Consider the following 26,164-nt stretch of genomic DNA (forward strand, 5'->3'; position numbering starts at 1 on the left):
TGATTTTCAGCCAGTTTGCTGGGTCTCTGTTGTGCTGGAGCTTTTCCCTTGAAGCATCAAGCAGCCCAGCTTCGGTGCAGTTAGCCTCTCCCAGCAGCCACAGGACTAATGGATTAAAACCACTGACAGGAAGGTTAAAAATAAATAAATAAAATCAAGCAGAATTACATGTTTAAGTAAATGCTTCTAATTATATAATCACTATTATTGGTCTGGATTTTCCTTTGTTTTTCTATCCTATAAGGGTTACAGTAAGAGAGATCGGGTTTACTACTTCCTTGGAGGAAGGGGAGATGCTGCTACCACAGGCAAGCTGTGCAGATACTACCAGAGCCCAAGACGCCAGCATTGCCAGCCAGTGCCCCAGCTCGCTCCGGCCAGAGGAACAGCCCGGTCCCCAGCTCCTTTGCTGCGCGAAGCACAACTCATACGCAACCCCAGGGAAAACGACCTCTTCCAACCCGTTCCTTCTCTTTCTCTGCTTTCCCCTCCAAGACACGCCAGTCCATGTCCCATGCTGCAAATGCATGGAAGAGGGAAATCCAGGCAGAAGCAACCTGTAATTTCACAGCCTAGATCTGCTGCACAGACCTACCACAACTGCTCTGGAATCTGGAGATGCTCCAAAACTGCCCACTCTGTAATGTTACGGAGAAAACCACCTTTTTGGCATTTTCTTTAAAGCCTCAGTCCTGGGAACCTTACAATTACTTGCTAACTAAGTTTTCAGTTTTATTTTTAAGTTTTTAGCCTCTCACAGCAGCAGAAAAAGCCCAAAGCGCTACTCAAGTGCTCCCAACTCGGGAAGAAAAAGAAGGCATGTGGAAACAACTCTATACTGCTGCTTTTAAAAGAAATCTCCCACTTTTGGAGTAATTTGCACACCTGAATTCTCTGTAAAGTCAACAGATGATTGAACGTACTGCCATCCCAGTTAAGCACGGAGGAATGTGTCTCAAGCATGCAAATCCTCCGCCACGCTGGCCGGAGCAGGTGTCAGGTATGCACACCCTCCACCGCGCTGCGCTTGCCCAGCCTGGAGAGATGGGCAGAAGTTTGCTGCGAGCAGACTGTCCAGATACAGACAGCAAGCCCTTTCCTCAAGAGGAAGCTGTCATGAGAAAGGAAGGACATGACCACTCATAAGCAGAAAAGCACCTGCCAACATTCCCACTCCAGCTGGGTTTCAAAGACTGACCTCTCCAAAAGCCTCAGGCCCACAACTCTCCTGCAAGTCCCTCTCCTCATCCACCAGCTGAGCTTCTGGAGTCAGAGGCTTGCACCTTCAGCCATTCTCCAGCCTGGCAGAGTGCTGTGATATCCATTGTGGTATCTTCACCCATCAAACTTCTAATATTTGCATGGCTGCATGGAAGAAGGAACAAGTGTAAAAAGGCCAACCCCCATAAAAATTCCTTTTTGCAGCTCATCTGGAGTAGAAGAAATGGGAGTTGTGAAAACACAAGCTGGTGGGAACCCCTGATAGAAAGAAGTGTTAAGCCTTCATCCTCCTTTTGAATCCCCCCCCCTTTTTCCCCCTTTTATATTTCATTGGCATTTATATCTCCAATCAATGTGATAACTACTGTGCCCCAGTCTGCCAGCCAAGGGCGGATGAGTTTTTTTTTCTTTAATATATCAGAAAATGTGCCGAAAGCTGCCCTACTGCAGCTTGCGTTACTGGTGAGATTGCAGCGATGAGAAACTTCATCAATGCACAAATGGAATTTGCCAGGAGGCATTTTAAGAGTCAATTCTTCACACTCCAGTAATTAGAACAATATCATGAAAAAAAGGCAAGGGGGAGGGTGGGAGGCAGAGCACACACTGGGATTTAGCTGATGGAGGAAACAGGCTGAGCAAACAAACAAAGTGAAGTGAGGCCTCAAGGCTAAACTCTTCACAGAGTTCCCTGCAGGTTGGATTTAACCCAAAAGTTTATCCACTTCCCAACTGTAGATTTTTCTACACACGCATGTTGAAAAACAAAAACAAAAAACCTCATCTAGATCAAATACAGGCAAATCATTCTTACCCAGCTTCCTTCTGCACCTCAAAAACGCCACAGAGGTCAATAGGAGTTTTTCCATTGTACAATACTTTCCATTCAAGGTCCTACTGCAGAATCTCCTAGTCACTAATAAGCCTTTGTGCCTAATCTAAGACATCATGGAAGTCTAGTCTTGTCGAGTACCTGGTCCCCAAAAATCAAGTCACCGCAAAGGAGCTGTCATCTAGGTTTATAAAATTAGAACGCCCCAAACTGTTAAACTATTTCAACTAATGCAAAGTCAGCTTTGCACCAGCAATGGGATCTGACATCTCAGCTGGAAAACAAAAACCAAAAAAAAGCAACAACAAAAAAAAACAGACCTACATGTTGGTGGATCCACTTTTATCACCCCGGGCTGATGGCGCTAGGGACGTGGTGGACTGTTTGCTGCTGCTTGCCAGCATCCCACATCAGTGTGTCCATACATAGCTCTTGTAGCCACCTCCGCATCTTATTTCCATAAGCAGGATTTTTTTTTTTTTAAGTCAATTTGCTGCACAGCTCTAGCTTCTGTAAAGATGGCCTCAGGGCAGAACTGACGTGTGATTCAAAATACACTGACACTGTAAAATGGTTATTCATATCTGCCAAGGATGGGACTTGGCCAGTTTGATTCACATCTGCAACGGACTGTGATCTCAGCTCTGCTTCTGGAGCACAGAGGTCCTTTTGATAAATCTCTAAGTATGTGGACTAAAGCACTATTTCTGCATGAGAGAAATATATTCAATTTTTTCAGTAATTTTTATGGTCCACTGGCTTGGAAGACAGAGCTTCTCTTTTCCATTGGAGAGCGGCTGCATCTCAGACTCAGGTACATCATCTGGCAAGAGAGCAACACCCCTGGAGTCAGCTGTCTCACACCCTGACTCTCCAAGTACATCTTTCAAAATAGTGTTTCAGCACTGTCTTTGCTTGCTTTGCCTGCTGCTTGCGCCCAGAGGAGGACAAAGTGTGCAGGAACACCCCCAGGACCACACGCGGCCGTTACGCTCAACGTCCTCCCAGGATCCCCCACTCTGACCTAACTCTCAGTGCACGCTAGCAGTGCCGACACCGAAGGGTAGGGCTGGAGGGGTGTGCGCACACGCACAGGGTGTTTTTTTTGTTTTGTTTTTGTTTTTTTTTTTTTTTTCCATGTAAAAGCTCTATAAAGCTTTTCTTGCCAAAACATCAATTTGGTATCTGTGCTCTCCACCTGCATGTAACACACACAAAAGCAAGAGAGAGACAGAAGAGTATCCCGCTAGCAGAGCCATTACTCTGTACACATATATATATTGCATCTTCAAGGACTATACAGTGCAAATACCAACATGACTGTCTCCCTCCTCATATGAGTAACTCAACAGCCTTCAGAGAGGTAACTCTAAGAGGATGTGAGATAACAGCCAGCCAGGGCACAGGGCTTCCAGATCTCACTCACTGCTCCACCACCAGGCCTGGTGGTTGTCCACAGCCTGGACAAATTGCTGCTTCTAAGGGCACATCTATTCCAACTTTGACAACACAGAATTCAAATATCTGGTTGTCTTCATTGCTGTATCACATTCAGGCTTTAGTCTGTAGCAGAGTGACCAAGCATTGCACCACAGCTTTGAGATTCCTCATGTGTTTTAAGGCAGACAGATGCTCAGCAGCCGGCTCAACTAGAGGTGATCTTGGATGTGGCAATGGGAGAGCTGGAAATAAGCTCTCCCACATGGGAGGAATTGCAGAAAATGATTTTCACCAGTAGCAAGATGAAGTCTTGTCCTAGCATTAGGAAGGGAAACTCCATCCCCAAGCTCCAAAAGAACATACAAACCCCCTGGCTCTGATTTACTTGTTATTTCCAGCTCACTTGCACATAGCTCCTTCCACTGGAGTATTAACCACCTTTTTCAAAACTCAAGTAACAGGCTATGAAATCCCTACCATCTGTTAGCCAAAGAGAAATCTCAACCAGAGCTTTCTTTTTTTAAAAAAAAAAAAAAAAAAAAAAAAAAAAAAAAAAAAAAAAAAAAAAGCCTCCCAGAGCCTTATTCATTAAGGCAAACAACTGCAAACATTTACCAAGTTCACGTTGGTTCAAAAATTCCTGAAATTACCAACAACCCTGGGATAGGAAACCTTGACAAAAGCCACTGTGTAGAGCACGCCTGCATGGTTAACTTGACCCAGCAGCATTAAGGCTGCTTTCTTGCTACCACGATTACATGTTAATACATAATTAGTAGGAAGAGAATAAAGAGGAGAATGCCTCACCCGCATACACACCATTAAGACTGAGAGCATAAATGAACTAGCTGCAGCATCAACATCTGAGGCTCATTAACTCAATCAGCAAAGCGCCGAGGATGAGTAAGCATCGTTGTTGTCTGAAGGTAGAGCAAAGAGCTGCACAGCAACACTTGCTGCAGTTGCCCTATCTCCCCTCCTCCATCACATTTCGAGCCATGCAAAGAAAAGTCTGCAAGAGCTGGAGAATAAAAAGGCATCTGTTTCCAAGAGAAATGCGCCTGCCCTTCCAAAGGGAAATTGATAGTTAAGAACATTGCACAACCCATGCAGATGGCTTTCAGATGTCTCGGACATCCCAGCCTCACCTGTGAGGTTTAGAGAGAGGTTTTTCAAAACTATTCAAAAGAAAATTATTCTCTATCACCACTGCAGATGCAATTAAACCATCCGATCCCGTTTTCCTGCCTGGTTCCTCATCTGGTGCACACAGCACAGCCTGGCCGCACATACAGACAAGCCTAACATCTTGTAGCTCCAGGAGACTTTTCACTAAGGTTTGCAGCCCCTCTACCCCGCCACATGCATGTGCCCAGCCTGGAGTGGGCAGGTGGTGTCACCGGAGGAATCCTACAAATATGGAACATTTTGGAAGAAATATATCACTTTTGTTTCTGAAAGGAAAAAAAAAAATCTGGAAGTACTCCAAGAACAAACAAGCAGCCCATTTTGCGAGCCAGTGGAACAAAAAAGTCTTGAGATTTATTTTTTTTTAACCCTCCCCATGAATGAGGGGGAAGGGGAGATGAGGAGCCCTGCTGTCATTTCTGGCACCAAGTTGTAGCAGGAAGGTAACCCCTGATTTACAAAGATGCTCATGCAAGTCAACAGGACCTGGTGGTCACAAGCTCGGGGACCCGAAACATCTCAAAACCCCAGGGAACCACAAGAGACGGCGATACGGCGAGAGAACAGTCCAAACCGCGCTCTGCTGAGGAGCGGAGGTTTCGGTACATGATTTCTGCCCCCCTCCTTGTGTAATGTTTATTTGCTGTGAAACATTAACTTTTTTCTTCCAAGGAGTGGCTGTCCAAATCCAAAATAGCAATCTGGAGGGAGCCCGACGGGGCCTCGCAGACCAACCAAGTTACATTTCTCTTTGAGCACCACAGACCCGTCCTCTTTCACGGGACGAGGAGGAAAGCGGACACGAGACACCCGGGCTCCATCTTTGCATCAGGATGTTTGTTTTGAGGCACGACACTTTGATATGCTAACTTGTGCCGCTTCTCTTCTTCCCCCGAGATCAAACATAACTTTCCACGGAAGGATTTTTCTTTTTCCTGTTTTTCTTGACTCTTTTTCACGGGGAAAGAGACAGAGCACAATCATCCAGAGGATCGGGATCTGCAGAGGCAGATAGCGTCAGCACTTTCAAGCTGATGGTTTCACTTTTTGTCTGTTCTGCTAATACACGGTTACGCCCACATGTTAATCCGTTTCAAGAAATGCTAATTAATTCTTTGTAAAGTCAAGGCGTTTGGCCTCGGGACAGTCTCATCACCAGATGTTACAGTTCCAATAGGCTGTGAAATCTGGGGAAGAGTTTAATAAAGAAATGGAGGAGCCCTGGCTGATCATGGAATAAAAAAAAATAATCCATTTATTCAAAGATCTCTTTAAGGAGCATTACCTGGGATACACCTCCTTGCTTTCCCAAAGGGCAGACCCACCGAACAGATAAGCTCAAGTGATGTTGGACGCGCTAATTGAGCACTGAGATATGTAAGGATTGACTCTGCCTGTTGACATCTTGCAGTCATCATGATCTTCACTGCATCATTAAGTCTCAAATATCTGAGGACACAGGAAAGGAAAAACGTTTCACGGGGTTCAAACGCAGCCAGGCATTTTTCAAACAATAGACACAACCTGTTGGGTCACAGGAAAGAGCCTGGCTTCTCCCCCCTCCTCCTTCTGGGGGCAGACAGGCTGGTAAATGTTTTACTAATCACAGGTCGTTACACAGGAAAAAAAAATTCCTTTTCTCCCCCTTGAGCTTGTCCAAAATTACTGCAAGGAGAGCTCAGGAAAAATCAAGAAGGTAAAGGAAAACCAATTTCATATGCATTAAGAATATACATTTATACATGTCCTGATCAATATCCTGGGTTCCTCGCACATTAAACCACACCAACAGCTATGGAGGGCTTAACGGCCGAATTCTCCCAAGTTACGAAAGATCCTGCCCGTACTTGTTTGATCTGAAACATAATACCCCTTAATGTGACCCCTTGGAAAAATACTGGGGAAGGCAGCCAAGAAGAAAGAAGAAAAGCTTCCCAGAACGAACATTTCTGGCTCTTTCAGTTCCACAGAAAACTGCACATCTATAAACAGTCCAGATTTGTAAGTAGGGCAGGGAGGAAGGGGAAGAAGCGGGGAAAAGTTGCCACAGCAGAGCTAAAAGCTTCTGCCGTGCCGGGGGCCAGCGGCACGGCCCGGCGCGGGCGGACGGGCACGGAGCCCTTGCTCTTGCTGCAAGCCAGGGGCTCCTGTGGCTGGGACACTTCATATCCACCTGGTCCGTCTGCAGGGGGGGGGGGATCCAGCCCACCTCACCAGCTTCCAGAAACCAGTCTCTGCAAAAGCCAGTCCGAGCTGGCACCCGAGCCCGCGGACGGCGCCGGTCCAAGATCCCACGTCCACGCGCAGAAGACCTTACAGCACATTTTCTCTTGCTCTGGAAAGCGGATCGGCTTTGGCACCCGGCAGTAGCTTCAGCTACGGTGCAGGGAACGTGAGCTCACCTTCCCAACGGGAAAAAATCCGCCCTGCTGAGGCGGGCTGGCTCCACTGGCGACCCCCCAGAATCCGTGGCTTTGGGGATAGCAGAGATTCGAGAGGAGGGAGGGAGGTGGTTTGGCACATCAGGGCAGGGAGGAAGCTCCAGGCACAAGGGGATCGAGAAAAGAAAAGGAGTCACGACGCTGACGGGCCTTCAGCCCGATGCCAGCAGAACACCGAGTCCAGCCCGGCCGCACGTGCTCGAATCCAGCCCACGCCGTGCTCCAGGGGACCACAGCTTCCTCCCTCGGCAACGGCCTCGCGGAGCGGGGGCATCGCCCTCGAGCAGGGGCCTGCGGCACGCGGGGACCCGGGCAGCATCCAGGGGCCCAAACTTCACTTCACACCAGCGTCAGAGTCGCTTTTTGCATCTTCAGCTCGTTGGCAAAGTGCTTTGGGGCACTTCGTAGACCAAAATATCCCCGAGCGCCAGCTTAGCTCCTGCTCCTCCTGAGAAGAAGGTTGCCCAGGAGGGCAGCGCGGGCTCGGGGCGCCTTCTCCTTCCTCGGGGGACGGAACCAGAGCAGGGCCAGCCGGCGGGGAAGGAGCTAAGCGAGTTCCTGTTTTCTCGCGTGCAGTCGCGCACACACACGTCTCTTTGCAGGCCAGTTACTCTACTGCTCTCTCGGGAATTAAAAAAAAAAAAAAAAAACACACACACACACACACACACACACACACACCCTTCTTTTGGAGAATTCTTCTCACTTCCCGCCCCACCCGCTGCACACACACATTTTACAACTTAGACAGCAATCAAACGTTTTCGGCTCCGATACGAGGCCTTTCTTGACACCCGTCCAAGCAGCACGCGAGAGCCGCCTGAATAGCTGCTACAGAGACGCGCACCGAGGGGGGGTACAACATACGCAAACATATATATATATATATATATATACATATATATGTATATATATTGCGGATGGGGAAAAAGGAGAGTGGCGGAGCACAGCCAGCGACCCGAAAGCCTCACGATTTCCCACTGGCGATAGTATTTCGTGTAAGTTCTTCTCCCCTCTCCTCCTTTAAGCTACGGTAAAAATAAAGAGTCTGCTTTCAAAGGCACGTTTCGGAACACGGCTGCGGGGTGTCAGGCTCCGCGCGAAGCTACCGCGATGCCCGAGCACCCAAGGGAGGAGAAGCGCCCGTGCCGCCGCCCCTCGGCGGGAGCATCCCCCAAGCCCCGAGCGCCGCCGAGCTTTCCACCTCGCATCGGAAACCGAGCGGGAAAGCTTCGCTCCCCGCCTCTCCGGCACCGAGGTGCGTGTTTTCCACAGAGAGGGCCCGGGGGACGGCGCTGGTCGAGTCCCTGCGCGAGAGCGGGCGGGGAGGGCCTGGACCCCCACCCGGAGCACCCAGGACCCCGCCGCTCCAGCAGCAGAATGCAGAATTCCAGAAGCAAATGAAGCCGCTTTCAGCTCCGGCTGCACAAGAGCCGGTACCCCCCGTTCTCCAGCTGACCTGTGACCGGGTCTCCCCTTTTCGTTTGAAAAAAGCATCATTTTGTGTCTACGGGGCAGGGTGCTGCAGACCCCACCTCGTAAAGAGTTTTTTTGAAATGGTCCAGGAACTTCGAACGTCAGGACAATTAGAGCCAAAAGGAGTGAGAGGCTAATAAATGGCACGCTCCACAGGCTTATGAATATTTGAACTGTATTTCTCAAAATAAAAAATGTATATTGCTGCAAGTTATTGAAAACGGGTAACTCCAATGAACCTTGCTACCATCATGCTGAGTAATAGAGCGATAAAGAGCTTAATCCATATTTACGTACATCTTATCTCATTGCAGTTGGCGCCAACAAATTAGCAAGGTCAATACAAGCTATGTTTTATATTGCCGCTATTAAACGTATATACATATACATATATACATATATGCTTTTAAGGTGTCCTAAAGGGCACACCTAGATGTCTAGACACTCCGCATCCCGGGTCGCTGTCGGAAAGCTCTGGCTCCGAGCACAGCACGTCCCCTTGTCACAGTTGGGCTGCTCAACAACGGGGCACTGGGGGAAGGAAAATAAATAAATAAAAAAAAAAATACTGGCCATGAATAATTTAAAGTTGTCTTTCAATTCCCTTGGGTAATTGAGAATCGCTGCAAGAAAAATTACAAGAAACATGATGCATCTATTTGGCAAGAGCCTGCGTTTGCCAGTTACCCAACGCCCCACGAAGGCGGGGACGGATACATTTCCAGCCTGGTGAAAGCCAAGAAGCAGTAACTTGCCAAAGCTTGAAATGCAAACAAATGGTAAAGATGGGGATAAAATCCACACCCTTGGACTCCAGAGTTTGGCAAAGGAAAAAATCTTTCTCCCTATCTTTAACCAACCACTTCAGGCTGCTTAGCTACCCACAGCTGGCTTAAAGCCGACAATCATGGGCTGAAAGAAAATCCATTAGTGGGTCATGGGCTGAGGAACCAAACCAGCCCCAGCAGTTCAATGGTGGCAAACTGCACGTTAGCATCAAAGGCCTCCACTGCACCCAAAGACTGGGCATGCTGAGCCAAAGTTTGAGTCGCAGCAAAACCGGAGGCAACATGCAATGTCCTACTACCCACCTCAGCCCAGCTGCACACCACTAGCAGAACTAGCAGAGCCTACAGCAACTCACCCTTGCTGAAATTTTGCCTTGGGAGATCAAAGGGAGACGGCCATCAGCTACAGAAAACAAGCTCTTGCCATCAGAATAGCAGCTGATCTAGGCAAGACAGAGCAATGTGATTTTTCCCTTTTTCTTTTAAAGCAGTAGCATTTTTCTCTTGCTAAGAAACCCTGAAAGCTCCTGCAGACCCCAAACGGACAAGCCCCTTTACACGTAGGTCAGCACCACAAACACAAGCAATGCAAGCCTCTGCCGTTTTACTTGCTAATTGCGTTTCAGCAAACCCAAATGCTATCAACAATGTGTCTAACTGGCCTTCTGTTTGCAGGAGAGAAATAACTACTTAAATAGTATCCAAAGAAGAAACACCCAACAGCACTCCAGTAAGCTTCCCCTATAATTAAATGGTCAACTATTACTATTGCACTGTTCATAAAAGCCTCTTACATGGCATAAGTGTCTGGTAACCAAAAAGTGCTATTGATCCAAGTAATGAATGGCTTCACGAAGAATTTTTTGTGTGTGAAGTCTGCATTTGGCCAGTGGGAACGTAAATTAAAGGCTCCTTTTGCTCTCACAGGATTTGTACGATTGTGATTCAAAACAGAAACTCGCTTTGGTCAACAGCAGATTTTTCCGTTTGTTTGCTTTGCCACTGCTGAACACAGATCTGAAGATAACGCTGGAATGAAAGGTGGAAAAGACAATGGGGATATTTTGAAAGGCTTCCAGAGGGGCTTTAGAGTGGTACAGGCACGAACAGCTGATTTCCCCACCAAACAATAAGTGAGAGATAAAAACTACATCAGCAAAGGATCAACAAGGTTTTCATGGAGAGAACCTGCCTCAAATCTTGCAAAGGTCTTTGAAGAAGGCAATGCACGTGAGAGCAAGTATGATGCAGACAGTAAAATACATTGCAATTTCTCAGCAGTTTGTGACAAATTTCTCCTCCCAAGCCTCCTAAAATACTAAACTGCTATGGATTAAGAGGGAACAGCAAACAATCTCTTTTCAAAGGCCTGCAAGGTCATGGATGACCTCCAGGAAGTAAACAGAAGTAGGGAAGAGTTGTTCCCTAGCTGGAACAGAAAGGAAACTGGGCTGTTTTCAGCTGATATGTTCCAGAAGTGTTTAATACCAGGTCTATTAATGGGCTTATTAGGCAATTTGAAACAGTAAAAAGCAAGAGACAATGTGACCATAAAACAGCATTTTAATTAGCAAAGGTTCTTTCCCCAACCCAAAGGTTCCTTCTGTGCATTCCTATTCTCAAAACAACCAAAGACGCCTTGTATTTCATAAATCAAAAAACTCATAAAACAAGCCCTTGCAATTGCACATTCCAGATAATGGTCCAGAAATAAATTAGGCAATAAATATCAAATAAAATAACCTCATCAGCAGTGGAAATCTACTCATTGGATAACCTGAAAAGATGCCTTCAAGCAGCTTATGCCTGGTAGCTCAAGAGAGGTAAAACAATACAGAGCTTTAATAAATCTTTTAACACATCACTGAAAAATAGCAATGCTCCTGTTTAACAGCCTGCCCGAGCCTAGCATCCATCAGAGTAACGGTGCAGCCCTGATGCCACTGATGGCAAAAGAAAGGATATCAGACCGACAGGCGCTTGTCAAAACCACGCAGGATTATCCTCCCTCGCAGCTGGGTCTCATTCACTATTCAGTGCCACCCATCAGCTACAACAAAACGCAGAAGACGACTCTCTCCTTTCTCATGGAGGTGGCGCACAGCACAAACACCGCCAGCATCTAGGAAGTGGCGCGAGAGAAATCTCCAAATAGATTTTTCAGAAATACTTAAGGGGACTAAATTAGCCCTGGCAGGAGATTTACTGACCACCACGGAAACTCACTGGCCCACTTACAAAACCAACCATGACTCCTGCAAAGCTATTTTGCTTGGTGCCAGGCATGGAGGCATTAACTGCACAGCGCTGTTCAAGGTTTGCATCAACGCTCGGGCACACCAGCGGCACTCGCAGACGCAGAGCTCTCAACCCCACGCTGGGTCACGCAGAGCGGGTAAGAGCAAGGATGATGCTTAAGACAGGTTTCAACCTGCTCTCTTCACGGTGAATGTGTGGGCAAAACACAAGAAAAACAAAGCTGTGCCACGGCGGCCCCCTGCACAAGTGCCCGGGCAGGCCGACGCGGCACCCTCGAGCGATGGACTGCCCCAAGCCCCGCGGCGCGGGCGAGTGGGTGCTCAGCCTCGGGGCATCCCCAGCGATCGTGCAGCCAAGCAGAGTCCAGCCAGCGCGGTCAGAGGGCCCCCGGGGAGACGGTGCAGCTTTCCCCACGTCACCGAGCGGGGCAGCGCCGGGGCCCCGAAGGCGACCCACGGTCCCCACTCCAGCACAGCATCTGGTCCCTTGGGCTGCAGCATCTTCCAACAGCTATTCTACAAACACACAGTTGCAATATTTTGTCTCCTCCCAAACCAAAGTTTCTCATGTACTTTAGAGACCTCCCTTTCCACCCCTTGATCTAGGGGGATCAGACCGGAGCGTTCACCAGTCATGAAGCCGCCCACGCGATGCGCTCCTCTGCGACACGGCCAGCACCCTGCTGCGCTCGGAGCAACGCAGACCCCTCTGCGGGGACTGATCCCAGGGGCTTTGCAATCTAAAGCACAAAGCTTTAAGACTAGGTCTCCTTTCATTAACTAAGAGTGCAGCAGAGTCAACCCATATTTGCGCGGTTTACCGCAGGTTTAGCAGAAGGCTTCATGGTTTCCATCCAAAGCTGCAGCACAAGCCCAGAGAACCGTCCGGTGCCAGCAATGCCAAAACCATTCGCTCCACCCAAGCTCAGCAGGAATTCTTACCTTGCCAAAATCCCGGACGTCAAAGAGGTCAAAGGGATCAAACAGATCGCTGTTTCTTAACCCAAATTTGTCGTGACAGACTTTTAGGAACGTTCGAATGTTCTTCAAGCAGAGAAACTGGAGGGAACAAAAAAGAGGAGGAAGGAAAAATGAGTAAGGCAGGCTCCATTTTTAACTGAGATATACTAGGTTAAATTCACATGTGAAACAAGTTAACGGGAACACAGAAACTCGCACTGCAAGAGCGATGCGTTAGTTTATTTGTTGTTATGAAGATGTCAGACTGCTGGTGCCCTGCTAGGACTCTTGTGTTCTCAGCTGTGCACCAGAAGCAAACACCCTTATAAAAACCACACGGCACAGTTCAGACACAAGGTAACACTGCAGAACGGCTGGAAAACCCGACACGGGACGTTTCCCTTCCGCGGACTATAAATTACAGCTGATGTTCTATTGAAAAAAAAAAAGCGTATCTAACCATTTCTAATTTCACTGATGCCGTTCTGCGCTTCTCTACAGAAGGGACACACGTCGCGTTAATGCACGTTTAGCTATTTCCCCACCTACGCACGCGTACACACACGTCCCAAACAAAACAGCCCAAGCCAAACAAGAAATCGGGACGCTAAGAGTTGTTGGTTTTGCCTTGGGGTCTGAAGCAAGCGACAACTTATTCAACTCGGACGTCACCCGCTCCCGCGCGGGCGAGCGGCGGGGCGGAGCGCCAAGCCCGGCACGGTCCTGGCCGGCAGCTGCCGGGCCCGAAGCTCAACCAGAGAAGCGGCTCCGGAGCCGGCTCGGCGCCGCTGCCCGTGCCGGGGCGATCGCTGGGACCGCCCGCACAAAGCTTCGCTCCTCTTTAATTGCAGCCCGTCTGAAAGGGCAGAGCGCTCGCCTCTCGCGGGACCACCCGATGTTACTCAGATGGCCCAAGCGGCAGAGCCACCTTATGTCTCTCTTTCAAGAAAGCCCCGTCTCCGACAATAGCGATAATTGGCCGTTTGTTCGCGAACGTCGGGGATTTTGAAGCCTGGGGACTCCAGACGGTCTCGCTCCGACAGTGACGCCTGGCAGCACGGGAGGAGGAGGGCGAAGCTGGGCCTCCTCCAGCTGCACCACCTCCATCGTTCACCAGAAGCGGCCGGGTGCACCGAGCACGCCAATTAATTTTGCTGCTTCTTCAATCTGCACGTTACCCCAGAAAACACGCTCGATTTACCGCAGCATTTTCAACCGATTGTTCCTTTTCAACAAGCTCGTCGCCGGTATTTATGCCCCGACACACACGGGCGCGCTGGGGAGCGAGCCATCAGGACGCAGACGCAAGTTGCTCCGGTCGCGCCGCGCGGGTTAGCGCGGTTTTGTCGCGTGGCGTTATCTCTACTCTCCAAGTCACCATCAAACCAGTATTGCACAAAACCACTGCTTGCAAACATCACAGAGTTCAAAGCAAGACAAAATAGCCCTCTTATTTTTTTTTTAATAAATTAAAACAACCAAAGCACAGCCTTTTTGGCCCATCTTATCTCCACCGGCATGACCACGACGAAGCTTGTTGGTATTGCTGCATTCGGGTTTGTGGCTAAGGGTTAGGAAGGTTACCACATCAGAACAGGCTAGTTCACCTACAAGGGAAAGGAGCAACTGCGTAACCTTCTGCTCCGTCCCAACCCCCTGCACGGGAAGCTGTCGAGCGACAGCTCAACTCCCCCCGTGCCGTGGCTGTAACGCAGGACACGAACATCTCATCAAAGCGTTCTCATTAGACGAGCAAGTGCCAGAGGCAGAAACCAAAAACAAATCTGTTTTTCTAGGGCATTCCTCTATCTCACATAAACACTGCAGTAAATATAATCTGTCTAGACAGAGAGTTTTTTTGGAATTGCTTTCCAGCCCCTCTTGCCGATATGGGTTATTTCATAACTCCGTCTTCTGGGTCTCCACAAGAATTTACATCCTGTGCAAACCAATTGCTTGCAGCAAGGGTGTATTTTCAGTTGTGTTGCAGTCTCATTGATCAAAGTTTCTACCACGTGTTTATTTTAAATCCTTTTAAGCCTCCATTTTTAAAAGTTAATGACACAGGTTATAGCCATAATTGCACACCAAGAGGAAAGCTGCCGCTGCAGAAATGCCTTGCCTTTCTTCAGCCCTCGGATCATCCATCCCTTTCTGGTTGTTCCAACGCTTGGGCAGAAGTGAAGGCCGAAGCGCTTGGGAAAGGTCTTCTCTCGCTGCACTGATGTTCAGTGAAGTGAAGGAGGCAGCTGAAGGCATGAGAACCAGAACTCCGCACTATACATTTTTGGTTCCAATTCCTGAAAAGCTCAAACCTCACACCACCTCATTTCTGAAAGAGAGATCACATATCCAAGCAAGTGAGATGCCTCATCCTGGCAGCATTTTTTTTTTTTTAACCAGCAAATCCCACAATTTTAGATTGGATGGAGCTACCCTGATCTCAGCTCATCCTCGGCGAGGAAGGGCAGGACCAAACATTCCACTGAACATCAGCTGCATCCAACTGTCTTTGCTCATCCAGCTCAAATCTGGAAATCGTCATGCCACCAGCTGCTAAATTAGTACAAGCCGCCCATGGTGGTGTCACTGCCTTCCCCACAGCTCCAGGTAATGTCTGCAAAAAGCCACCAAGCACTGCCACTGCACAAAGCCAGCCAGCTGCTGCGCTCACGCAGATGACAGGTGTCGAGCAGGAATCCCGTAATCCATATAAAGCTGTCAAGAAGACCTGATGCAAAACACAAAAAGGGAAGGTAGCAGCAACTCCTTAAAACATCCTCCAGCGTACCTCACCGCCGGAGGAAGCTGGCACTGAACTTGCCTGGCTGGAGCACAACGAGGAAATCCACAGTGCAGGATGAGAGCGGTAGCTAAATTTCAGCCCTGTTCCTTACGCACAAAGCAGGTTGCATGCAACAACACAAGCAGGTGGCAGGATCCAGCAGGACCCCTGTTCCTCATACCTATCTGCAAAGCAGCACCTGGTGCTTTTGTCAAGAGGTGCTTTGTGGCTCTCTTAGTATTGAGCGAGGACTGAACTGTTGGCTTGTCAGCATTCGTTATTCAAGGGCCACAGGTTAGAATCAGCTACGACGGAACAAACATGAGCTACGCTGGGGCCATTTTAGTCACCTGTCAATGACAACTTTGAGAGAGCAAACGATGCCCAGGAGAAAGAGATGAAAAATCGATGTTCTCCACAGGGCCCATCCGACACCTGCCAAGCCCCAAACCAATGGGGTCATTTATATGCTTCAGGTCAGACCAGTGTCAAAACACGCGGCTCAGCTGGAGACCCACGGTCCCTCCAGCGCTGGAGACAGCGGGGACCAGGCACCACCATCACCACCCTCCAACCTCTGCTCAAACTGAGCTCAGCCACTGCTGGGGGTAGAAAAACCCACCCAAGTAATCAGGATGTGTCCTTCAAGCCCCGCAGGAGGTGGGATCAATAGAGCACGGGGCAGCGAGCAGCACAGGGGCTGTGCCGCAGGGCACGGATGTCCCTCCATGCCAGACAGCGTGCCCACGGGGTGTACGGCTTCATCAGGCAGCTTGGAGACCGCTCACGGTCACCACTTCTTCCCCATGGCTGTGCTCTGGCGGAAGCAGGCCTGGTCCACCAAGGAGAGCAGCTCCGGGTGCGCTTCACGTCCCCCTCAGTGCTACCGAGGGAGGCGGATGCCAGGAATCCAGATGCAAGGTATGCTTGCATACATACGTATATATAACTAACATTTCTTTATTTGGTGCCTGGGACAAGCCAAGAGTCCCCGTTCATCATCTCAAAGACACTCAAAAGGATTTCAGCAGAAAGAACAATGAAAAAAAATTTTTTTTTCAGGCTGTTTTTTGTGGGAGTGATGAACAGAAGAGTAGCAGCAAGGTTATCTTGGGGAGCAGAGAGCAGGCTCCAGGGAGCAAAGGCAGAGCAGATGCAGACACTCAGGTCTTTGCTGGACCTTAACCCTTCGCTTCCCACTGCTGCAGCGCCTAGAGGGGTTTTGTCAGCCGGGGCACAAGGTGCAACAGCAGCCACGTCCTCCCTCGCCCACCACCTCCGACAAACTGGTGGCCATTTAACGCAGCGACCCCCGGGCCAGCCTGCGCCTTGACCATCCATCTCCCCCCAGCCGTCAGCGCCACGTCAGCTAACATCCAACCCCACGCTGAAGGCTAGTGCCTCAACCGCAGCGAGTAAGGACATACAGTGTTTTTAATTACGGCTCGGTGCCTCAAGCATAGTCCTGCATCACCACGTAGGTGCCGAGACCGCAGGGATCAGAGAGCAGCTGCTGGTCATCCCCGAGTATGGTACGCATTAACATTCCCCTTGCCTGGGACTCAAACTTCCAGCCTTTCTCTTTAGCTAAGCCCAGCTACAACTTAAACAAAAAGATCTATTACCAAATTAATAAATAAATCAACCCATTCCAACCCAGAGGGTTGCAGTCACAGAAGTCCTGGCTCGTACCGGCAGTCCCGCGGGATGCAAAAATGAGCAAAACTCAGGGCTGATTCTTTCACAAGTAAACAAGATAAAAATAGGATGTTTTACAGCCTCATTAAACCTAGACCAAATCGGCTGTAGCAACAACCGCCGGCCTCATCAGCATTCGGCACCTGAGACGAAAGAACCAGAAAAGCCCAGGCGTGCTGCTGCCGCATTCCCTCCCCTCGGCCCGCGGCCCATCCCCTCCTCCTCGCTTGCCCTTTTTAGGTACCACCACTTCTCACTGGAGTCCCCGTATGACTAGGCAGCCAGTGGCACCTGTGCTGGCTAGACAACAGCCATTTCCGATGAACGTTCTTCAGAAAGGACCTAACGACTCGAGCGTGTCTGGCTTCGGTTGGAAACGGTCCTCCCCCAACCTTCCTCCCTCAGCACGGAGAGAGGGGAAAAAACAGCACGGAGTCGCACAGCTTCCCAGCCCGGAGAGCCACGTGCATCGCTGACGGCCACCAGAGCCCGGTTCGTTAGGGGGAGATGGCCAAAAGGGAGACTAGGTGGTCTGCGAAGGCAGAACCACCAAGCTGCCCAAGGTGGGACTCGGAGGACGTTCCCGTCCGTCCACCGACGGCGAGCCTGGGGTCTCGGTGATACGCGTAACGGCACGGTAAAACGCAGGACAAGGACGGCAAGGGGGCAGGCAGCTTGGCTGGCAGGGCAGGACCGTATGAAAGCTCGTAGGTTACGGAAGGGCAGCGAGGGCAGGAGAGGCGGGCTGACACTTCGGGAGGAAGTCCGGGGGAGGGACGGAGCCGCGCACAAGAGAGCCGGGTGGCCGGGCACGAAGCCACGCTGCTGAACCTCATCCAAAACGGCGCGCGTGAAACGGACCCCGCAGCATGCGAGGAATGCTGCAGCTTCACCGTTCCAGATAAGCCGCTGACGAATGACGAAAGTAACTTTCTTTAGCACTTCCTGACCGTGATGCAAGGTTTCCTCTTATCTCGCTGCCGGCACAGCTCAAAAGCACCGGGCAAAAGCAAGTCCCCGATGGGGAGCCAGGAGCATCTGTTTAATCACAGCCTTCGTGAACGGGGGAAGGGAAGAGCAGCTCTCACTGACAGAGAGCACAGCCTTGCTGCGATTAACGGGGCAACGGGTATCCCGTGGCACAAACCTCCCAAGAAAGCCAAAGGACTCGTTTCCCTGTCGTGCCAAGTTCTGCCGTGCTACTCAGGCATTGCAAAGGGGCACCAGGAGTAGGGAAGGAGGAGGCACAAGCCTTAGAGAACAACTGCTGTGGAGGAAGGGGAACCTAGCCTGTTTTTTCTCCAAGTAACACAGACCACACGCAAAGGCTAAAATCAACCAGCCTCGCTATTACTGTCAGGTATGAGAGCGTATTAAGTATATTGGGAGCATCAGAGAACCAGGTGGAGACAGAAGAGGGTATGGCCAGAATAAACTGCAAGAAAGGGACAACTGGCAGCTCTTCACAAAAAAGCCCTCTGACGTGCCCAGGAGCTAAACAGGCCTGCAACTGATCTAAAACACAGAGTTATTAAAGTTTCTTTTGTTTTACGTGCTTCAAAGGCAAGCATAGAGAGAAGGTCTCAGAGCATCCAGCAGGAACTGCAGGGCTGGAGCTGAAGTGACTTTGCATTTAAAACTGTGCACGTGAAATCATAACCTTTAACTGCTCATTTCCCCAAACGGTTGTCTGATCTAGCTAGCTTCCAAACCAAGGAGTTATGGAGGGAATTTCAGGAGCAGAAATAAAAGTCAGAAGCATAAGCAGAGCTTGCTTCACCCTCCACTGGCAGTACAAAGTCTTCCGCAGCTTTGCTCATTCTCTCGCTTCGCACCATAATCTCTAATAAAACGATACAAAAATACACCTCTAGAAAGTTTCCCTTCCATTTTATATTTGAATTCAAGTCACAGCTCATCAATTACTTTGGATGGACAGATTGAATTTCTGGTTGTTGAACTGCAGATTTATCTACTGAAGTGGGGAATGAAACTATTTCTCAAACAACTTAGTGCTATTTTTTCCTTATTTAAAGGACATTTCCATAGCAGAACACTCATGGGTTGGACAAACTCCACTTAGAAAGACTGATTAATGAGCCCAAAATACTGGTGAACACCAGCCTCACTAGAACTTCTCCTTCATCCACCTCCAAGCAATGACAAGTCCTGGAACAGTACCTGAGGGTAATGTTAATCCTTTATTTTAGCAAACAGCAGTAGCTTGTCATGAGGAGGCACCTGGGAAAGCTAACCCTGAGCTACAGCAGGCAAGAGTACTTCTCCATGAGGAACATCCAGCCAGACCTCTGACCAGAGGGCTGGAAACCTACTGTAAAAAAAACAATTAACAGAAAACAGTGGGAAGTGGCCTGTTAAATACACTGAAGTCACAAACCTCAACCACAGAGAAATGGGAATGACTTTCAGCAGTGCTCGAACTAGAGTTGGCAAAACATTAACCTGCACTCCCAGATTTCAAACCAAACCCAAGCCCTCTCCTTGCTTCAGTAACTCAAGGCAAACACCTCAGAGGTGGCAGATGTTAAAAGGACATAGGAGAAGAGATGCATGAGAGATGCAGCACAAGGTCAAATAAATTACTTGATGAGATACAGAAGTAATACGTAGTGACATATAGAAGTATTACAGAAAATGTGACATCCATATATACGTTTTCTCTACTTCCCAGGGAGGAAACCACGCACAACACAGAGGAACTGTCCCTCTCTGGGCGTTGCTGTCACCCAGCCAAGGAGCACTGGAGAGGCCAAGCCCAGAGCTGCGGAAGCTGCCGGGAGCTCGTCCTATTTTATCATATGAAAGTTTTGCTGACCCCTGAACTTCCCCTGAGGATCGCAGCAGTCTGGGACTGCAGGCTCATTTCCTCCATTACATACACGCACACAAAAAAGTTAATCCAGCAATTTGGTGTGTGTGTGGGAGGGGAATCCACCGTCAAGCAGCTGGTCTTACGAGTCCAAAATAACAACGCAGGGCTGGTGGAAGGGACAAGGGCTCCGGACTGCGTAACGTCTCCCGCTTTGGAAGAGGGAAAGGAAATCGCAGGAAAGCCCCAGCCCTCGTGCCCCGGGACACGCAGTCTCCACAGTGTAGACGCTTAAAGCTCTAGCTTTAAAAAGCCGGGCTGAGCCGTCCCGAGCGGCACGGCAGGAAAGGTTCGAGTCAGCAAAGCGCTGCCCGTGGCGGGGAGGCTCGCGTCGGGCTCGCGGCCAGCGGACGCGCATCTCGGCCCCTTGGCACGGCCGCAGCTCCCCCCGCTCCTCCGGGGCTCAAATCGTCCCGAGGAAGTGTGCAGCCCCTCGGGGACACGCGGCCTCCATCCCGCTCGCCGCGGCTGGGCGCTTTGCTCGGCACAACGCAGCCTGCTTTGGAGGACGGTCTCGTATCAGAGGGCCATCAAATGAAGCACAGGGACTTTAAATGAGAGGAAGGAAGCTGCAACTTCCCAAAGAAAACCATCAGACTTGCTCATGACAATACTTCCCTCCTTTGTGAGGCCCTTGGAGATCTGCAGATGCAGGGCTCCACTGAAAAATTAGGAATCATTAAGGTAGCAGAAGAGCTTCACTCGTTAAGCTTTGGAGCATTTCATCAGAGACACATACAGGTTGAAATTCTCTGCTCGCATCAAGAAACAGGGATAACCCAGACCCTTCGCCCAACAACCACCCAAAATTCGGTAGCTCCAACAAGTTCAACAAGGATCCGAACGCTGCATTTGGGGTTTGCAAACCCAAAAAGCAGGCCACTGAAATTTTAGAAAACCCTAACTGAATTCCTTACATCGTATCAGGCAGCTGACTACGCTTCAGGGATTTCTCTTTCAGGATGCCTTTACACATTAAATCCAACCATTTTCTCCTCTTTGCTGGAAGACATGCAGCTCTGTCAAGGGAACTTAGCTCAAGAAAGAAAGAATAAAAGAAAAAAAAAGTTATCTTTATTTCTGGTATTGATGCAAAGTCCTAAATTCATGTTTGCCTTGCCAAGGCTTGCACTAAATACGTGCAAGCCTTTTGTGCATAAAATATGACAGTAGGTAAAACAGGGATAGGATAAGTAAAAAGGAATTATGATTATAGCTGATCAAGAAATTGGATACCTTCTCACACACTGAGCTTTCAGCAAAGAAAATTCAAAACGTTTTGGCCAATCCAAAGTATTAAGACAGGAGTTGACCTGAACCACGACAACCAAATTATAACAGAGAATTCAGCTGCTGTTCAGGAAAAGGAAGAATTGTGTAACCTTGTATAGTGTTACAGTGTAACGATACGCTCATACAAGACTTTCCAAGCACGCATTGTTTTTTCTGCTCTTCAAGCTGGCGCAGGGAATCAGACCATGAGGAACTTTTGACAGGCCAGCGATGAGAACAGCTATGGCATTTCTCTGTGACAGGTAAGTAGCAGCCAAGTCAGGAAATCAAACCTTGTCACGCCAAGTATTCAGGCCAGACCTGTGAGAGGAAGCTCCAGGCAGTGGCAAGTAAGTCCAGACTAGTTCAAGTAATTTGCAGAACTTACCTTTTCCTATTTAAAGCTAAGCTGGCCTGCAAACGCTGAGCAGCAAACTCTGACACTGGGGGCAGATGTGTGCCAGACAGTGGGATCGGACTTACCTGCTTGCAATAGCTGCCCATCGTTTATGCAAAACTACCAGAACAATCCAAGATATTAAATAATAACCAAACACGCTTGTTGAATTTAAGACTTACATATCAATTCATAAAGGCCCCAGTTTCTTATCATACGGGCTAACTTCAAATACTTGCTGATATTTTCAGATGCCCTACCACTGCTACATAACACTATGGCTCTCAGACCATCTTTGAGCTGATCATGCCAGGCTGCCACCGTCATGCAGAGGCGTACCGTCATTTCAGGATGCACGTCGGTCTCATTGCAGACATAATGCACTTTTAAGAACTTAAGAAATCTTATTGCAAAAGTTCTGCCATGCCACTGAATTGATAGCACACCATCTTTCAACATCTAAAAGACTTCTCTGGCAAGACCTTCCATGGATGCCATTGCATTATTCATGCATCATGAGCACATGCACATTTTCCTCCATAAAGGTCACGGTTTTGGGTGATGCAATTAGATTCACTTCAGGTTCAGAAAAACTTAGAAATTACAACCAAATGTGCTATTATCCTCACTGCAAGGAAGTGCCAAGTCACAGGCCATGAATCAGAAGCTCTGAACAAGAAAGTCTCCCGATAGGTTCATCCCACTGAGCTGAAGTAATGTGGCACACAGACGGAAAGCAAAACTGGACAGCAAAATCTCAGCCTTGAAAAAATGTTTAAATACTACATTTGCTTCAGATTTGTTACATCATTGGTGATGAAGGAAATAACCACCTAGAACAGTTGCAGCCTTTTGGTTTTCAGTTTAAATGACAGGACGTATTTGAAGATACAGCAAGAGGTCTTAGAAATCCCAGAAGTTACAAACCTGGAAAATACACTGTTCTCCCAGACAACTCTGTGGACAAAAGTACTAGGAAGCTGAATTGCCTCCAGTGGTCAATGATTTACCCAGTCTTGCCAGAAAAAAAAAAAAAAGAAAAAAGAAAGAAAAAAGAAAAAACACCCCTCATATTATAGGAAATTGGCCCTGTGAGTGGGGCCTCGCGTGTAAGCCACAAGGAGCAACCCGCCGCAAAGCAGCTGCTCCAAGCCTCCCAAGTCCATTTTCACCCAGAGATCTCTGCTTACAGTGAGGCTTATGGAATCTGCTAGATCCAAATTTCCTCTGCAGGTAATTAATCTGAGACAGAACGGCAAGAGCAGGAGTAGGAAGTAACACTGTGTTTGCAAGGTAACAACATACCGAGAACTATTTTAACACGTGCAATGTGAAGGCAATTGCTCTGGTTCAACAGGTTACAACAGAACCTTTTATTTTCCTTCTATTAAGTTTGTTCCTTTTTCTTTTTCTTTCTTTTTTTTTTTTTTTTTTTTAATCTAACTGCTTTAGTGTTTCGGATGTGGAGAGCAAGGCTGCACAGACACACGTGCAGACACGCACCAGCCCCTGGAGCTCTTCTGGGGAGTATCTGTGTCTGCAAGATGGCCAAACCAGATTCAGGGCTCCACACGTGTGTTCCCTGTAAAGACCAATTTCCATAATACTTGGGAGACAAGAGGCAGGACAACCCTGACAAGGAGCGAGAACTTCCTCTCGCGTTGGTACATGTCATATCGATTCCCATTCGAGTCTCTGTCATTGCCAAAGTGAGACAAGACTGGAAAAGGCACCTCCAGCTTCACGCACTTTGCAACTGCCCACACATTTGCCTAAGGCTTTATTTTAGCTACTGTTAGCCTGCAACATTAAACCCATCTTTCAGGGCAAGAAAGATGACCTCCACTTTGGAGCACGTCCCTTTGGGGTCCATTCTCCAAGGGCAAGATGGTATATCAGGAATATTTATCACTGATTTCGCAAAAGCAAATCACGCTCATCCAAACTGATTGCTTTCCCGAAAGAAAACAGAAGACATGATACAGCTGCAGACGTGATATACCTTGAACTCAGCAAGACTTTTGACACCACCTCCCTCCCAGAGGGCCCTTCTGCATCACAGAAACAAGTTCCCTCATTGCTCTTCCCATGACTACACATAAAACACGCCCAAGGGAATGAGGCAAACTACTAACAAACCATCTATTTCAAAATGTAAAGGAGGGAAAAGCAGACAGCCACTAATTAGAACCAAACTTCTTGTATTTTTTTTTTAGTAATAGAAAATAAACACTGTTGAAAGTTTCAAATGACAAAAAAGAAACTATAATATTAAAGATAGAGACTATTTAAAATGACGCATGGATCTTCTTTTTGCCTTGTTCTGTTATTTTCTCTATTTTATACATTTTGCAAAATACAAACAAACACTGGGGCAGCTGGGGCCTTGCTGCATTTGACCTTAAGCATCTCTGGCAAATTTTTGCTTTCTTTGCCCGCTCTGCCCAGGAACATCGGCCGCACCAGCTGCGCGGAGCCGTGAAGCAGCGTTGGCCCCAAGGAGCCACAGCAGAGCCAGATCTCGGCCACGTTTCGACATGGCAGAGGGATCTGCCGCCAGAAGATTTAGCAAGCAGTGAGATCATCTCCCTAGCTGTTTTTTTTAAACCCTGTAATATAACTTAAATGTGGATGAGACTTCTGCTACAGAACTTGACACACTGTTCAAAAAATGCTGAAGTAACTAGATTTGGCCAAAAAATAATGCAGGGGGAGTGTTTCCCTATCTCCTCGAAATAGCTTTTTGCTTATCTTTCCCAATCATTTTTAATAGCAAGGCTGTGAATCCATTGCAGTCCGGCTCTGAGCTTCCTGGGCACCATGAGAAGTCTCCCACCAGCCTCCAGCAGACGTCGGATAGGTCCCCAAACCCACTCAACTTTCTCGTGACAGCTCTGAAGCCATTTCTGCCTATTAGGAAAGGGCAACTCGTCTATGAACCCAGAAATAAAGCATTTTTTCTTTCTAAATAAAGCGCTCTCGTTACCTTTTATGATTTGCATTCAGGGTATCAGTTCCTTTCCCCTTCAACATTACAAGGAAATTAATTAACTGAAGAGCAACTGCAAGTATCACAAAGCTTGGGGGGCTGAGGGGGACAGGAACTCGAGGGTTTGAACATGGCTCTCAACGCACACGAGATGAAAACCAGAGTGAGCTTCGATGGAGAGGAGGGTGGACGGGGAGGCCATCAACACTGCTGCGGTATCGGCTTTGTGGGGGGTGTTTTAAAAAACACAAAAACAAAAAAAAGACAGAACATCAAGCATCATTTCAGATCACTCGAGCATTGCAATGAAAGCCAGCTGAAAGGCAGAAGCAAAAACCCGTCGCTCCTGGCTTAATAACCGACGGCGGAGAGCCCGGCTGCTGGGGAGGACGCGGAGCCTCCTCCGGCCAAGGGCTCCCCGAACGCAGATCGCGAGCCCCCCTGCCCTCCCCAGCCGCCGAGGGGAACGCGCGACTTCAGGGAGGGCTCAGGCCCTCCCTGGGATATTAACTGCTCCTTAAGCACGTCCGCGCTAAAAAACAAGGCGAGAAAACCCCCCTCGCCCACGGTCCCGAGCTGCAGAGCACCGCCGCCTCTCTGCCCCGCGGTCACCCGAGTGTCCTGCAACAGCCTGCAGCTTTTTCTAATAACTGTTTGACACAACAGCTGCTCCTCGTCTGTTCAGCGAGGACTCACAGAGCACTTTTTATTCCCCCCCCCCCTTTCCTGCCAGTCTAATCTCACTGCCTGCCGGAGCGCTGGGGCAGGCTCAGCTTTGCATTTCCACGTGCCGTGCCCAGCGAAACGGCCCCCAGCCGCACGCGGGCTGCCGGAGAGCGGGATTCGGGCCGCTTCGCGGGCCGAGGGAACGAGGCAGGAAAGCAAGCGCCACCAAAGCTACGGTTTTATTTTGCTTCGGTTTCACAGCTTGTCCATTATCCCTATTCACGCCGTAGGAAGAAACATGTTACTTTAAAATAAATAAATAAGAGATCACTTTCCACTTCCAGTTATTTTTGCGAAGTGGAGCTTAATGAGTGACACCAGCCAACATTAACGCAGCGCTGCAAAGTTTCCCAACGCGCAAAACGATTCGGTGCCAAAACGAACTAAAGATGCTTTCACACAGCGGGATAAAGACTATTGCCTAACGTTTCAAGCAGGTATTTTCACCAAATTTTAGCAACCGCGGCAGCTGCTCCAAACCTTTCAGGGTCCGGGCACATCACCCCTGCCCGACCTTCGCTTCAGGGAGAGCCGTAAGCCGACCGAAACGCAGCGGAGCTTCCTTTCTGAGCCACCTCCTCCCAAACCTCTCCCTGAGCACGGGCCAAATCTACCGCCTGCGAGCGTTCGTCCCCCCTTCCCCAGCCCACGGGGCCGGATTCACTGCTACAACACAGCTCCCACGCCGCAGCTCACTACAAACCTCTTCTGTGTGATGAAAACAGGCTACGGAAAATTAATCTACTGGCTGCTTAGTTTGCAAAGCTGCTTAAAAAGCTTAGATTCCCTGGCTCGTAAGAACC

At 48.8% G+C, this 26,164-nt stretch overlaps 1 protein-coding gene across 2 annotated transcripts in view; it reads right to left on the minus strand.

The window, feature by feature from the left end:
• Positions 1-26,164, minus strand: part of VAV2 (vav guanine nucleotide exchange factor 2) — a 141,849-nt gene that overhangs the window by 98,500 nt on the left and 17,185 nt on the right. For both annotated transcript variants that reach the window (XM_062590651.1, XM_062590652.1), the window contains exon 2: positions 12,587-12,703. In XM_062590651.1, the coding sequence (XP_062446635.1) occupies positions 12,587-12,703 (117 nt within the window). The remainder of the gene's footprint in view (positions 1-12,586; positions 12,704-26,164) is intronic.

The sequence above is a fragment of the Rhea pennata genome, chromosome 18 (genome assembly GCF_028389875.1).
Source record: "Rhea pennata isolate bPtePen1 chromosome 18, bPtePen1.pri, whole genome shotgun sequence".
NCBI lineage: Eukaryota > Metazoa > Chordata > Aves > Rheiformes > Rheidae > Rhea > Rhea pennata.